Source organism: Saimiri boliviensis, chromosome 2, assembly GCF_048565385.1.
Source record: "Saimiri boliviensis isolate mSaiBol1 chromosome 2, mSaiBol1.pri, whole genome shotgun sequence".
NCBI lineage: Eukaryota > Metazoa > Chordata > Mammalia > Primates > Cebidae > Saimiri > Saimiri boliviensis.
The window spans coordinates 224,162,282-224,178,125 of record NC_133450.1 but is presented as its reverse complement, the minus strand read 5'-3'; the positions used below and the strand labels follow the sequence as shown (position 1 = coordinate 224,178,125).

Below are 15,844 nucleotides of genomic sequence, written 5' to 3'. Positions count from 1 at the left end.
CTGTGGGGAAAGCGGAGGGACAGGGCTTGGATGCAGGTAATTTTGAAACGATCACACAACAGGAGTAGGGGCCTACAAAAAGTGAACCACGGAAAGAGGAAAACTCCAAATAAGCATGTATTCTCTAGCCTATCACTACTGTGGGCAACTGAAGCTCCGTCCTACGGCAACCTTTTGCGTAGCAGTATAGAAGACATCTTACAGGTACCCCCCCAGGAGAGGGCAGGGAGCATTCCACTCACTGTTTCCCTGTGGCGTTCAGGGTTACCCAATGCGGCTGTAATTCCTGCCCTCCTCCAGGCTGTGCATGTGGAAGTGAAAGGCGGAGTCCCACGAAGGTCTCCCACAAAGCACTGTGGGGAAGCAAGCACTTCGCAGTGTGGCTGACTGGAGGTGCTGTCAAGCTGTGGGACGCATGTTGTAGTGGCAAGGGCTAGACAGAAAAAAACTGAGGGCTACATGGTGGGCTCACGAAGGAGAATACCTTGGTCAAAAACGTGAGGTCATATTTTTCCATTTAATTTCAAGTTGTGTGTTATTGGAGGCCATGTATCCACAGGGGTATACTTCCTACACGTGTGATGTAAGGGTGGGAAGCACACACACACATTTTTATATATACCTGCATATTTTTATCTTTCCCTTTCTGCCTAATGGCTAAATTGTTTAAAAAGAATACAAGGAAAATGACCACGGTGGCTCATCCAAATGCCTTTGAAAGTTAAAATAGCAGTTTTGATATCTATAACAGAAAAGGAGAAACATACACTTTTAAACAGTTATACTGCAAGACCCTCTTGCCAGGATTTCAGTGTAGAATACACACACATGCACATACACACGCACACACACGCATACACATACATTTAAGGTTCAATCTTATGACAAGGACAAGAAAACAAAATGCTAAGGGGGGGAGGACCCAAAAGGTATTGTCTTTCTTTTTTTAAACTAACTCAAACACATACGATGGTAAAGGCAATGTCATTTAAATCATTTCCTTAGTAATACAAGTAATATTTAAATAGATTTAATAGTGCTGCTCCAAACCAATGAATTATGGGTTTAAAACCTATTAAAATGTAATGTTTTTTTCCTGAGCTGAGAGGAAAGAGATTTAAATCCACTGAATTTTAATATTTCAGCTTGAGCTGCAGGAGGTAGAGAAAGTCCAAATGAACTATTCCATCAGCACCATTCAAGCATGAACATTTTAATCAGTTTTACTTCCTTGGAGTTCTCTAACACAGTTTACGCTGTCATTCTGAAAGCACTTAACACAGAGAGTGTGAAAAACCACCAAGGCTTGTTATTGCCTTCACAATTGATGGCAAATAATTTTGCAGACTTCCTATCATTAAAATGTCACTGCTAAAAATTGAGGTTCAGCATTTCTTGTGCTAAACTGCAATTCCTACAACACCATGGCATACCTGTTTCTTAAGGGTTTTTCAGGGGTGAGGGGTGCTTTTTTCCAAATGCGTACATTTCTATCATTTTTTTCCTTCAGAGTTAGGTTTAAAAAGTGGGTTGGGGGTTTCCAAAGGAACCACATTGTCTATTTTTATAAGCCAAACATTTTCTTTTCTACTATTCACACTGACTAACCTTTTTTTCTTAATGGTAGTTTCTTTGGTGAAATTCTTACGAGGTTCCAAGTCAGCCTCCTTTATTAAGCATAACCACATTCACACAGCATGTACTGATTATATAGCATAATGGATTTAAAAAGCATTTTAAGATAGTCAGATGACTCAATTTAATAATACAGGAAATGAAAACACCATTTCTAATTAGATTATATTACTGATTTAAAACTACAATTTGTGTGTTGTTCCAACAGTGTGATCTCGCAGAGATTCTCATTTAAAAACACAGTGGCTAGCAAGACACATGACAAAATCAAACGAGATCCATAACATTCCCCTGGCCCATCTGGCAGTAGAAGGCCTGAAGGAAACGTGCAACACCGTCAATTCAAAACAAAACACAAAATAGCAACTATAGAAAACAACACAGGAATTTTCCTGGTTTTCTTCCTTATAAATAAAAGATAAATGTTATTTAACTTATTTCAGTCTATCAACAGTTTTAAACTGAACATGACCTGTGAAAGAAATCATTATAACTGTGTTTCATTCCATTAAACACAACTAGCTTATTGTCAAGAGAACAGCCGCCTCTCCAGGTTTCAGGCTCACTTCAGCATTTTGCATTTAAACTGCATGGATCACTGGTTTGGCTCATTTACCAATGAAGGTAGAATAATATTGCAGAGTTAAAAAGGTGCTTCATCAGATTTCATTAAATCTGGGAACATTTGCTCTTGTCTGGATGGTGTGCATACATATAAAATAGACACATATGTAGTAATAAATAAATGAGGGTCTGCAGGGGCTTAGATGGGGTTTTCGCCTCTCAGAGGAAAACTGTCATTCCTTCAGTGTAGAAAATCACTGCTGACTACATTCGAAAAACCAAGTAACAAAAATCTAAAACTGGCTCTTCATTTGTTTTTGGTAGTGGGTCAAAATACCACCACCTTATCCAGCCATCCATGCTCCAGGCACAGAGAACAGCAAATGCCTTTAAAATACTGCAGTGTTCCAACTCCACAAACTACTGGATGCAAGGCACTACCATGGCTAAAAAGACAAAGGGAACCTCCGTGGCAAAAACTCTTCAAGTGAGTCTGTAACTGAGCTCTTTTCTTCTCACTTGGTTTGTGGTTTCCTAAAACTGTTGGGTTTGTTTTCCTATTTCTGTCATCTATTTTCCGGAATAGTCAGATTATGTGATTTCTGACTCCATTTTCTGTTCGGATACCAAGAGTTTGGAACTCCCATCAGATCCTGCTATAGTATATGCCGCTCTGATAGCACATAATGCCACTTTGACAACATGTATTGCTGAGTTAGTTCTTTGAATAAGTTTTAAGTCACAAAATTAAATTAGCTTTATTTTGATAATTAAATCCATATAAACACAATATGTCAGTAACCTGGTTGCAGTCTAATAAATCCTCATTCCCCCGACAAAAGGCAATCTGTCATTCCATTCCAAATAAAATATACAAAAATTAAATAAATATAAAACAATATTAAAAATATTCTTGATGTGATGTAGGGAAGGGAACTTGTTATGATTTTATATCTTCCCTCATTTAAGCAACATTCAACACAAAAACAAAGTGTTTTTTATTTAGCTTAATCTCTCCACTGTACAGTCACTAAAAGACTCAAAAAAGAAAACATAATAATAATAACACATTCCGTTTTCCTAGAAAAGGCTGTCAATCAGACGTAAGGCAGGATGGCTATCTGTATTTTAACCATTCATACAAACAGTAAACAATAAGCTAGAAATGATCCAGCAACCTCTCCTATCAGGGATTACTCTGCACATTCTCTCCATGTTAAACAGTTCAGACAGCAGGGAAATGTAGGTTCTATCCCTTCTGACTCCTGGAAGATTTGTTAACAAAAATATCTACAATGAGTACACCACCTGCACTTGTGCACAAACTTCAAGTGAGCACAGCTGGTTTTAAATAAATAAATAAATACACGCACTTAACTTTAAAATTAAAGCTCTCTCAAATTAAAAAAACTTAATATATTGCTGTTTCCTGGAGTTTTTGGAAACAAAAATCAATTGTGAAATATATTCATCTCTACTATCCGTCCCTACTCCCACCCAGCACAGAAAATGTATGACAAACGTTATTCATGATTCTACATGGCTTCTTCTGATTCAGCCTCTTCTTTCCAAGGCGCACTTCGGAGGAGATAAAGGTCACTCTTTTCCATTCATTACGTCTGCTAATTTCCTACCAGGTTTTTTTTTTTTTTTTTTTTTTTGGTCAGAGGGACACAAAATAGAGTTCCAAACAGCCCATTAAAAAACAAGCTACAATCAGACTACTGCACCCTCAACATCAGCAGCAGTGATCCCAGAGTTCTGATTTCCTTGTTAAAAGACAGAGGAATAATTGAAGCAATATCTTCACTTCAGATTGATTATCAGGCGACCCTTATCCACATCTTCACTCAGCAATTTGAATTTTAATGAAAGTAAATGAAATAATTAGCATTTCAAAGTGTGTTTGATACACTGACAGGAAAAAAAAAAGACTTTTGTGTATAATCTATACACAAAAGAAAGTATTTGGGAGGGGACAGAAAGAGGAAAATACAGTTGTAGTGTCTCCATTAGAATAACCCAAGGAACTGCTTATACAATCGGCATAAATAGAGAGGTGAATATGATGCTCTTTATAGCTACGATTTCTCGCCTTTATTATTATTTGTAAGTTTCAGCACGTAATTTTATTACCTGTTACGTTAATCTGAGAAAAAATACATATATATATAAGCAGAGTTGAAGTGACTGCCCAAACCTATGAATTCCAGCACAATTTCTATGCAACATTAATGCCACTGTTGCCAAGAAGTATCTTCTAAATGGGCCACTGATTTTTTTTAAAAGTGTAATTCATCTATTATTTCTATTACTTCTACTTCAAATGAACACGAACCCATAAGAGCCACTCATGACAGGGGATGGAAGAGTAAGTAGAAGGGGAGATGTGAAAACATACATCTCACTGAAAATGACAGTAAGATACTCTACGTGATTATCTGAGGAAAGAGAAAAGAAACCAGGTCATTTTAACATCAGGGCAATCTATGTCTCTTTTTTTGGCCTAGGTTAGCTACAGAAGCTGATTGCAAAGAAAAGAAATATTATGAAAAAGAGCTATCCAGGCTCCTTGGAGGAGAGTTTTCATGAACACATCAACTTAAATTGGTGAGAATGTGATCCAACGTTTCTGAGGCAGCCATCAAATTTCACAGGAGATTGAAGGCAAAGTGCTTAATTTCATTTTGTAGTCATCTATTGCTTTTTGCCCCTTTGGCGGAACAAAATGTAAAAAGAAAGAGCGAGAGAGCTGATGACAAACACTAAGTTCAGAAGTTCAGAGCTAAAATGGAAAGGCCACGTACCCCAATGATGGCGTTCAGTTCTGCCATGGTCACCTGCTTGGCCCGTTCCACAGCCTGCACCACTTGTTGCTGGTGCTATAAATGAAGATCAGAAACAGAATACAATTATTTGTTTTCTACTCAGTCAAGAACAGCTTTTCCTAACATGTCCTCTAACTTCAATTACATGCAAAACAGCATTTGGGGGATCTCCAGATTTCCAATACAAGTTTGAGGTGATGGATGACTAGATGTCTAGGGTACATCTGGGTCTACAAAACTGAGGAGTCACTGGGCATCCAACTGCAGGTACCATCTCTGTGACCCCATGAAGAATGCTTCTTTACAACAGCTTAAATTTCACTTTCAAGTTATGGCACACTTTGACCACACATCTGCTATTAGTACCAACAAACAAAACACAACCCATCCCACTTGCTTTCTTTGTACCCACTCCCTTTTCTCTTTGCCATCTACATTAAAATTTTTTAAAATTACTTCCTGGAGGTAATTATTTTTAATTTTTCTCCTGATTATGCTAGCGTGGACACCGGAAGGACATACAGAATACAACATACATATTTCTTCTGAAAACATACGAATTGTTCATTAACTCCTATCATGAAGGGCTGGATATGTAAAAGAGATAAAAAATGTGGAATTCAAGTTTAAGAACTTCAGGTATTTCTTTTAAATCCAACAGAAAAACTAAAGCCCACAAAAGTTTAAGATAAAAAAGTATTTTTTTAAAGAAAAACTAGGATGGACAGTGCAGGAAAACCCCCCATCCAAATTCAGTTCCAGTGAGAGTAAGAACTGATGTCAGCAATTTTTATAACAGAAAAAGTAGCACAGAAGTCTCTATATGGGGGCACTCATTTATATCTAGACAACAGAAGTACTTACAAGAATTACCCCCCTTCCAAATATTAAATAAATATTATTTCCCATTAAATACATTTGACTACTCTAGTATCTACAGTCAATTTTGGTTTAAAATCAGTCTTACTGGGTTCCTTTCAACTCAGTTTAGGAAATGAAGAACCAAAGGAACTCCACTGTAAAACAGGCACTTTTCTATATACCTGAAAAGTTTTATTTTGGTTAATCTCAGTTGAGAAATTTAGCTAACTTTCTTCACTTATTTGAGGTAAATATGAAGCTCAACTACTACACTGCTTAACACATACAAAGAGCTATCAGTTCAATGTGGAATTCTCTGTGAACCACCTGGTCCCCATTCCAAAACCCTCAAATACGGTTACTGAGATTACCCAGGGTGACCACTACTTCCACCTCTGAGCTGTGTAAGGGAAGCAGGGAGGCCACTTGGAAAAGGAAACTGCCTTACATTAGTTATCTACAATGTGATGTTTTTACTCTTGGTTTCCTAATAGAAATGTTTATTTTGTGTCTATGACTAATGGAAATAAAAATTCCAAATAATAGACCATCCAATCTTAAGCTTTTAACAGACTCTGACTATTAAACTATATACTTTTTCATTTTTGTTTTTTAATTGTAGGCGTTTCAGTTTCAAAGCAGGGGCTTAAGAAGTAATCCCAAAGTCTATTTACAGATATGTCCATTCCATTCTCTTACTCCTTATAATACTTGCCAATGTGGAAGAAAAAGTTTCTTTCTCTCAAGCAAGTAAAACTCTTAAGGGATTGTGAAAATAATAGAAGGGCATAGTCAATAAAATGGCCAGTAACTCTCATTTGAGGTTCCCCTAAAGCCAACTTGACCATGTATGTATACTGAGCACTTACTGTGTGCCAAACACAGAGCTCAAGTTCACATTTTAGACAATCTGATTGTCTGGGTGGTGAGAAATGGCAGTACTTGGAAGACAGGGGGAAAAAAAAGGAGGATAGAAATGTTTATGGAATTTTCCACCTTTTTACCCAAAAATGGCCAATTAAAACTTCAAAACAACTGAAACAAAGGATCACACTTAGTCACACCCACCAGGGATCATTCATTCTACTCACGCATTTGTTCATTCAACAAAAGTTTTAAAGCTCTTACTCTGCCATTTCTCCATATTATTGAAATATTATCTGTAAGTATTCAAAGAACAGTTCCATAAGACAGAGATATGGAAAATACATCCACTTAGTGCCATTCTACCATGAAGACTTTAAGATACTTTTTTTTCACCACTTGTTTCATAAGCTAGATTCCAATTGCTAAAATAGGGCAAAATGCCTTAGGCAGCAGGGAATATCTTTCTGCGTTGGCATTAAAATCAAGCACATTTTTTGAGAAAACCGGAAGCATACACCAGTGAGCCATAACTCTGACAGCCTAAAGAAACTCCTGCTATAAAGCTAAAATGACAATGGAAGTCATGATTCAGCTTCTCCTGTTTGATGGCAATGGCCATGGGCTGATACAGTATCTGAACTTTACCTGCAGTCCGGAGTTCTACTTCCCTATTTCTGCTTACAACCCGTGAATCATTCACTATTTAAGGACCTTTTGAATAGAAGCTTCCTAAGGCAAACAATGCCTCTTCCCCTGTGTGCTCCGAAAGCTCCAGAAACACCCTAATATATTAACTCACTCAGCCACACCATGTAACATTATACCACAACCTGAGGAAGCACCCACCAGGGAAGGTGAGAAAATTAAAACTCAAACAGAAAGAAGGGGCAAAACATTACATACAAAAGAGAAAGACGAACACACAAGGAAGCCCAAAGTACTCCTGTAAACTGGGCCAGGTGGCATTTTTTTTTTCTGTTTTCGGGTTTTAACAAATAAGCTGTCACTCAGAAAATAACAGCAAGTTTTTCACATCTTCCTAGAACTACAAGGGCTATCCAATTATGTCTGCCTTGGCTTCCACTTTCCCTCCCCTCCCCAGTCTGTCCTCTCTTCCCACTCTTCACACATCTCATTTCCTCTTCTACTTCCTGCTTGTTCCCTCTGCCACCAAGCCAGCCCTAGCACCAGAGTGGTGGGTCCAGCAATCTGTATAAAGCAACAGAGTTGTCGTCTTTCTTACTGCTCTGGCTGCTCACTCAGATGCAAGTGTCCTGTTTGAATGTGCCACCAATACCACCAAATGAAATGCCACTAAGAGCACATTAATAAGCCAAGGGTAAGAGAGGGGGCTTCTAACTGGGATTTTGAAGAGACCAAAAAATGTCCAATTATTTATTCTTTTTTTTTCCACCTTCTATATTGATCTTCATCTATATACTAATATTTTTGAGTGTTTTTATTTGCTTATTTTCTTATCTGTCTACTTTCTAGAGCTCTTCTGTCCAATATGATAGCTATTAGTCATTTGTGGCAATTTAATAACATCTTCAATGTTGGAATTATTATTTAAATTATTTATTCTTTAAAATACTTTAATTTACCATTTAAAAAAATTATAAAAGAAAAACAAACCCTTAGATTGTGGTGATGGTTATACGACTCTGTAAAGTTACTGAAAAGTACTGAGCCACACACTTAAAATGAGTGAATTTTATGATGTGTAAATTGTACCTCAGTAAAAAATAATTTTTTAAAAATACAGTGATTTAAGTAATACAAACATGGTTGCAGGGGAAAAGGGCCAGTAAAATGAAATTCTGTACATTAAATCACTTGCCTTACTTCCATCATCACAAAATTATTTTTGGCATTTGTTCAGAAAAAGTATTAAAATATTTTTTTTCTGTAAGAGACTAAAATAATACAAGCTCGTAAGTCCAACAAAGCCTGCTTAAAAAAAAAAAATGGACCTTAACAAACCAGCAATATGTGTATAGTAAGTGTTTAATGTATATTTCTTAGAAGGTATTATGATGAGCATACCTGCCATGCCAATGTTTTAGGGCACAGCGACAGATGCAGTACTTCTAATAAAAAACAAGACACCTTAGAATTTAAAAAACAAAAACGACAACAACAAAAAAACTCACCTTAAGGAATAAACCAAACAAAAAGACAAAATGTTGATTACTGTTGATGTTTTGTATGGGTACCTGTAGGTTCACTACATTCTCCCGCTACTTTTAAAATATGCTTCAAAATTTATAAATTAAAATTTTTTTTAAAAATTAAAAAACTACTCCCCCTATTGATAGGGGTAGTGAAGGAGTATAAGGGTAGAGATAGGTATAAAATGAACTAGGATTCTCATAATGAACAACATTAATTGAAGTCTCCAACATGTGGAGATACAAAAGTAAGACCAATGGCCCTGCTTCTCATAGAACTCCAATACAGAGCAATCTGTGTAACAGAGAAATACAGGACATAAAATACTGAGAGAAGTTTTAGGAGGAAATGGCCAGCACACTTCTAGAGGCATCAGGGAAGTCTTTGTTTCTTTTTTTTATTCATTCATTCAAATATTTATTAAGCACCTACTGTGCACCAGGCACTGTGGTAGAAAGATACTGAGGTTAGAGTAATGAACAAGAACCACAGTCCTTGATCTCACAGAATTTAAACTCTACCAAGGAAAACAGTTAGTGAATTAATACTCAAAAGGCTCTATAATTACAACTGGAGGATAATTTCCATAAGAAAATTACAGAATGCTATGCAGTCATTTATCAGGGAAATATCTTAATGTAATCTTGGGACTAGGGAAAGAGTCCCTAAGGAAGTTGACCTGACAACTGAGACCTGAAGGATTTGCAGGAATTCTATAGATGAAGAATGAGAAGAAAACAATTTCAGGCAGAGGGAAGAGGCCTGGGTAGGAGGCTTAAATGAAAAGGAGCTTGCCTCTATAGAAAAAGAGCAAGACTGTCTGTGTGGATGAAAGAGGAGAACAGGTAGCGGACACAGCAGCAGACAAGCCTGGTACAATTTTATGGGGCCTTCTTGGTATGACATGACACATAAGCAAAAACACTTTAAAGTGGAAAGGGTGTGCACACAAAGAAAAACAAAGGCAAACGGATGAAGACATGAGTGTAGCCTGGGAATGGTTCAAAGAACCAAGTATTAATGGGAAATGAATTCTTGCAAGTCAGAAGAGGCCAAACAGTGAAGGGCTTTGCATGACATGCAAAAAAAGTTGGACTGTATCCTGGTAGGAAATGAGACATTATTAAAAAAATTTTAAGCAGCTGCCTGCTATCAGTTATGCATTTGAGTAAGATGGATCTGGAAACAGTAAAGAAGGTGGATGGCAGAGAGGTAAAGCAAATTGAAGGATGAACCGTCAGAGGGCTGCAATATTCTAGGGTGAAAGATACTTAGGCCCAAACTTGGATCAAATGCCCTTTGGCTAACAGGAGCCATTAGCCATATGTACTTAAGAAGCCACTCAGAAATTCAGAATTGGAAAAGGCCTTTGGACATCATGAGACCCAGGTGCCAGAAGTACCCTAGGCTCTATTAACAACCAACCAATCAACAAAAGATTCTCCACATCTCCAAAAGCATGCAGATTTCTAAACGCTCTCTGGGCTGAGGGAATTGGATGGTGGAACTACAGTACCAACCACAGGCCAAAGGCCACTGCTCTATCCAATGAATGAATCTCCTTTGTCACACCCTAACTAATCTCTCCTTGATCACCTCCTGTGAAAAGGAACTCACTACCTCATGGACAAGCTTTTTCCATTCTGGGATAATGAGCCCTAATACTAAGTTGAAATCTGCCCTGCCATAAATTCTTTCCCACTGGACCGAGTTTTGTCTCTAAATTCTCCTCCATTGACTGACATATTTGAAAATGGCATAATGCATGTTCTCAATTTTATCTCTTCCAGGTTAACCATCCTCAGGTCACTCAACAATTTCTCTGTGTCATGGGCTCTAGCTCACTCATCCATCCTTCTGGCTAGTCTCCTTGCAATGTACAATGTATCTAGAACACAATACTCCAGGTAGGGCCAAGCAGATCAAATTCAAGTATCACTCCATGTCTGCTAAGTCAGGGTAAAAAATCCTAGTAAGCCTTTCAGCAACTCTATTACATTTATTAGTACAAATTAACTTTAAATTTAATCCAATCTCCCCAAGTCAGCCTTCCCTATACAGTATTCAAAGAAATGTCAATCTGATACAGTTTGCATATTTGTCCCAGCTCAAATCTCACACTAAATTGTAATTCTCAATGCTGGAGGTGGGTTCTGGTAGGAGGTGTTTGGGTCATGGAGATGGATCTCTCATGGCCTGATGTTTTTGTGATAGAGAGTGAGTTCTCAAAAGATCTGGTCCTTAAAAAATGTATGACATCTTCCCGCTCAATCTCTCCTCTCTCTCTCCTGCTTTCACCATGTGATATGCCTGCTCCCACTTTGCCTTCCACCATGAGTAAAAAAAGCTCCCTGAGTCCTCCCCAGAAGCCAAGTAATGCTGGTGTCATGCTTGTGCAGACTATAGACCCATGAGCCAATAAACCCTTTTCTTTATAAATTACCCACTCTCAGGTTATTTTTTTATAGCAATGCAAGCAAAAACAGCCTAACACAGTCACACAAGAAATATACACACATACACAAACACAGGTTTAATTTGGCAAATACCTGGTAAACTACAGGTTGTCTCAGCACCACAAAGCTTAGAGAGGATAAATATGTAAACCTGACTTCCCAAACAATTTTTGCTGTGGAACATGAGATTAAAGTTCTTAGGTGCAAACTACTATCTGGTCTTGTCTTCTCCACTCTCACTCACATGGAGACAGGGCATTCTTCTTGGATAGGTAAGCTCTACAAATTCAGTGCTGTCCAACAGAATTTGAGCAATGTTGGAAATGTTCTGTATCTGTGCTAATAATAATCTGACAGCCACTAGCCACATATGGGTGGATACCGAGCACTTGAAATGTTGCTAGAGTAAATAAGAAACTGAACTGTTAATTTTATTTAACTTTACACAGCCACTACTGTATTGGACAATGCAACTCTACTCAAAGTGCCTTCAAACTTAGCACCGATAATAATAATCTAATCACTACCTAACTAAATCAAAGAAATGAGTCAGTTCTCAAACAATCAATAATTCTTTAAGATGTACAGATAAAGGTTGGCATTGCTGCCTTTGGATGAAGGCCCACATTTAAATCACAGAAAAAAAAGTTCTACCTCCTGAGAATCATCTTTCACTTCCAGAAGTCAAACAGGACATGATGCCACCAGACGAATCTTACCAAACATCTAATTGTCACCAAAATACATGGTCATATATAACAAGCCAATCAGTCAACCATGAAACATGGGACAGAATTATGCTGATGGCTCATTATTATGAAAAACTATATATATATATAACTTTTTTTAAATGAAAAGTTACCAATGCCCACAACCTAATATAAAAATCAGAAAACTGGACCAAATACCCGGAAACCCCAATCCACATCAAGAGAATATTCTATTGACATGAATACCTTCTATTGACGTGGATTGGGGCTTCCAGGTATTTGGTCCATAAAATAAAACAACTATTTTAGAACTTTCTTCTGATATATGGCACTGTCACAACATATTACCAAGACCAGCAAAATGGCCCTGACTAGGAAGCAAACATGACCTGTGTAGGCTGCTGGCACTTACATGAGCACTCTGTGAAGATGGTCTTAGGGGTGTCACTGCATGCTTACCAGGGGATCTCTGTGATTTTAACCATGCTCTCCTATATCAAACCTGTTATCACAAGCCGTTGATTCCTTACAAAGTTAACAAGCAATAAGACGAGTTAATCTGGTATGACTGTAAGGCGGTAACACTGCCACCAGTGCATATAACCACTGTATTTTCTTCATTTCCTCCCTAAGGCACAATATGAAAGTGACTGATCACATTTTTCAACTTCCATTTCACAATTATTCTATACATGGAAAATCTGGTTCCAAGTAATTCAGTACCATATTAACCCAGGTGCCCAAGTAAACAGCATCTGAGATATACCTATGTATCATAATGTTTTGGAAGGGGTTTGTTTTCCATCAAATTACATGGACCAAATTTATGGCATGCCCAAAAGAGGAGTTTATGTCTTGTTTGATATGACTAGCTTTTCTAGCTACTAGAACTGTAATTCAAATAAACTCACATTATCACTATTATGTAATTGAATATTATTTTCTACCATTTAAATGCAATGGAGAGTGCCCAACTACTACTTGGTACTACATGTTAGAAAAGCTAAAAGAGCAATACAAACCAAGTTTTAAGTTAAAATTAAATTTGTACCAGAAAGCCTTCAGGCTAGTCTGTTCCCTTTTCCCTAGGTAAATATAAGAATAAAAACAGAAGGTTTCCATTTTTCACTCCTAATTTCCCTTTTATATTCTAATGATCAGAAAAATATTGTTAAATAATATAAAAAGAAGAATTTGTCTTATTTGTTAAACCAGGGTTTTCTTAAAATAACTGATGCAAGGGAAAAACAGCTCCATTCACAGGTAAGCCCAGACCCCCAGGTGTGCTCCTCATCATCACCGTGAGGACTAGCCTACAAGGCCCCTGCATCAGCCTCTAAGCAGCTTGGCTTCTGTTTTAACTCAAAGAACAACAACAACAAACAGTCATGGAATTACAGGAGTGGAGAAAAAAGGGGGGAAATATTGATCCTCCTTTGCACCCAATGACTAGAAACTAGTCTGCTAATAACAAGGTTAAAAATGAATGCCATTTCTCTAAAGGTAATAATGACCATGAGTTGAATAAATGAAAATTGGGAAGCCACTAGTCATAAGAAACACAAATACAGACGGCCCACAGAGGCCATATTGTTCATATAGGTTCTTTTCCATCCCCTGTGAATGTATAAATGATAAATAATATCTGATGAGTGATTCATCTCAAACATTTGAATGGTAAGGAAGAGACTACTATTAACAAGAACTATGCATTATTTTATACCTTATATAACTGAAAACATGAGATGTGCTAATTACATAGAGCTAGAGTTTGTTATGTAAAGATAAACCATTAGCAGTAACAATAATAATACCCATAATTTTTATTTTGTGCATACTATTATGTCTGGAAGCAAGTGACAGTTGTCCCCCAGTATTCCTTCTCTAACATGGCTCTTCCAATGAATGTGCTCCTTGTTACTGAAGCCACTCAGTTAAGGCTACACTTCTTTATCTCCCTTAACACTATTCGCTGGCAGCTTAACTAAGTGCTAGCCATTGCAAAGAGACAAATATGTGAGCATTTTCTTCATCATGCCCTTAAAAGGAAATAATTTGCCCACTCCTTTCTCTTTCCTGCCGGCTGCCACTGGGGCAAGACACGACAGAGTTAGGAAAATGAACATCAATATAAAAGGAACCCGAATTCACAATATCGTGGAGTCACCAAATGAGCTACAGATGGCTTCGCTGCCAACTATTACTAGTATTATTACGTGAGAAACAAGCTTTTTTTCTTGAACAAACTACTGTTCCTTTGATCTTTTATTAAAGCAGCCAAACATTCAGCAAGGTCCTTTTACACTATCACAAATCTTCATATAACAATCCTACAGTACAGGTATCCCATTATACTGATAAGCAAACTGCAGCCCAGAAAAGCTAAGTATTTTGCTGAACACCAAAGAAAGCAAGTGGCCGAGCCAAAATTTGGTCCTGGGTCTGGCTGACCTCTGGCTTTTATCACACTGCCTGTTGCCTAACATGGCTCTTCCAATGAATGTGCTCCTTGTTACTAAAGCAACAATTCTGAAAAAAACAACTGTACCCTGGGGGAATGATTTTCAACTATAATGTAATAAACTTTTCACCTACTGACCTACTGCCTTTCAAGAGTTTCAGGTTCTCAAAGAGCTTAAGAACACCTTATAGATTTACTGTGAAACATACCCTGTCTATCTTAAAAGTGATCCTTACAGGGAAACAAGAGTACAAAAAGCACGGCTGTCCTCCAACAGGTCCTCAACTAAGTGCACAATCTAATAGGTTAAGACAAATAACTACTGGTTTACTAAAAAAATAAAAATATTCCCTTCCTCCTGAAAGACAATCTGTGTGGAGCTAAATGTCCACTGTTAGAAGCAGCTACCGGAGCTGCAAAGCCTAGCTAACTCCACAGAAAGACTGCCAGCCAGCTCGTTTTGAAATGTTACCTTGAACTCTTCCCAGTTTTTACTAAGTCATTCCTTTTCGAATGTCTTAGAACCCAAAATAACCTGAAATAGAATCTATTTCCTGGAAGTAGAACAGGAAAAGAGCAGGTGGGAAATGGCATTCCCTATGCCAAGTCTGTTACATTTTGATCACATAATGCACATTGCAAAGATGAACTTATTCTCCTTATTCTATAGGAATACTAAGGCTTAAAGAGATCAGCTGTGCAACACAAAGCTAGTGAAGAGGGAGAGCTAGACCAATTCTAAATTGACAGAAATGCTGCCCCTTACTGCCTGGGTGCAACAGTGATGCATAACTTTCAGTCCACCTTAGACTCTCCTGTACGGAGATGTGTTCCTGGAATTGGGGGGTGGAGGAAGAGCTGTAACTGGGACACTGGAGGCAATACAATATTTATTGGCAATTTTCAGTTTTACTGAGGACCCACTGAGGTCTAAGGGTCTACAAACCACATCCCAGAATTGCCAATGGAAACAAACAAAAACACAGATTTTTAGCTAGCTCAGGGCCCTGGGTTCACTTTTAATTTTTGCTTTTTCTTCTATAAGGAAATTAGAGAGAAAGATAATCAACTCACATGCTTCCCAAATGCAATGATTAGCAAAGGGACGGAAAGCTGGTTCCAGGTCCTCCCAAGGGTAAACAGAACTCCACTGCCACTACCGTGGCTAATACTAACAGTCAGTGGCAGTAGGTGCTTACTATGTGCTAAGCTACCCAGATATAATTCCAAGTAATGTTCACAGACATTGGATGTGCTTCATGCTATGATTAACTTCATCATACAGATGAG

The 15,844-nt window shown here is 37.8% G+C and overlaps 1 protein-coding gene across 7 annotated transcripts in view; it reads right to left on the bottom strand.

The window, feature by feature from the left end:
• The window catches only part of LOC101042123 (transducin-like enhancer protein 4), a 150,455-nt gene that overhangs the window by 93,773 nt on the left and 40,838 nt on the right, over positions 1-15,844 (bottom strand). For 5 of the 7 annotated variants that reach the window (XM_074395471.1, XM_039475002.2, XM_039475003.2 and 2 more), the window contains exon 6: positions 5,007-5,081. The exons of the other annotated variants lie outside the window; for them this stretch is intronic. In XM_074395471.1, coding sequence (XP_074251572.1) covers positions 5,007-5,081 — 75 coding nt within the window. The remainder of the gene's footprint in view (positions 1-5,006; positions 5,082-15,844) is intronic. 7 annotated transcript variants of the gene reach the window in all.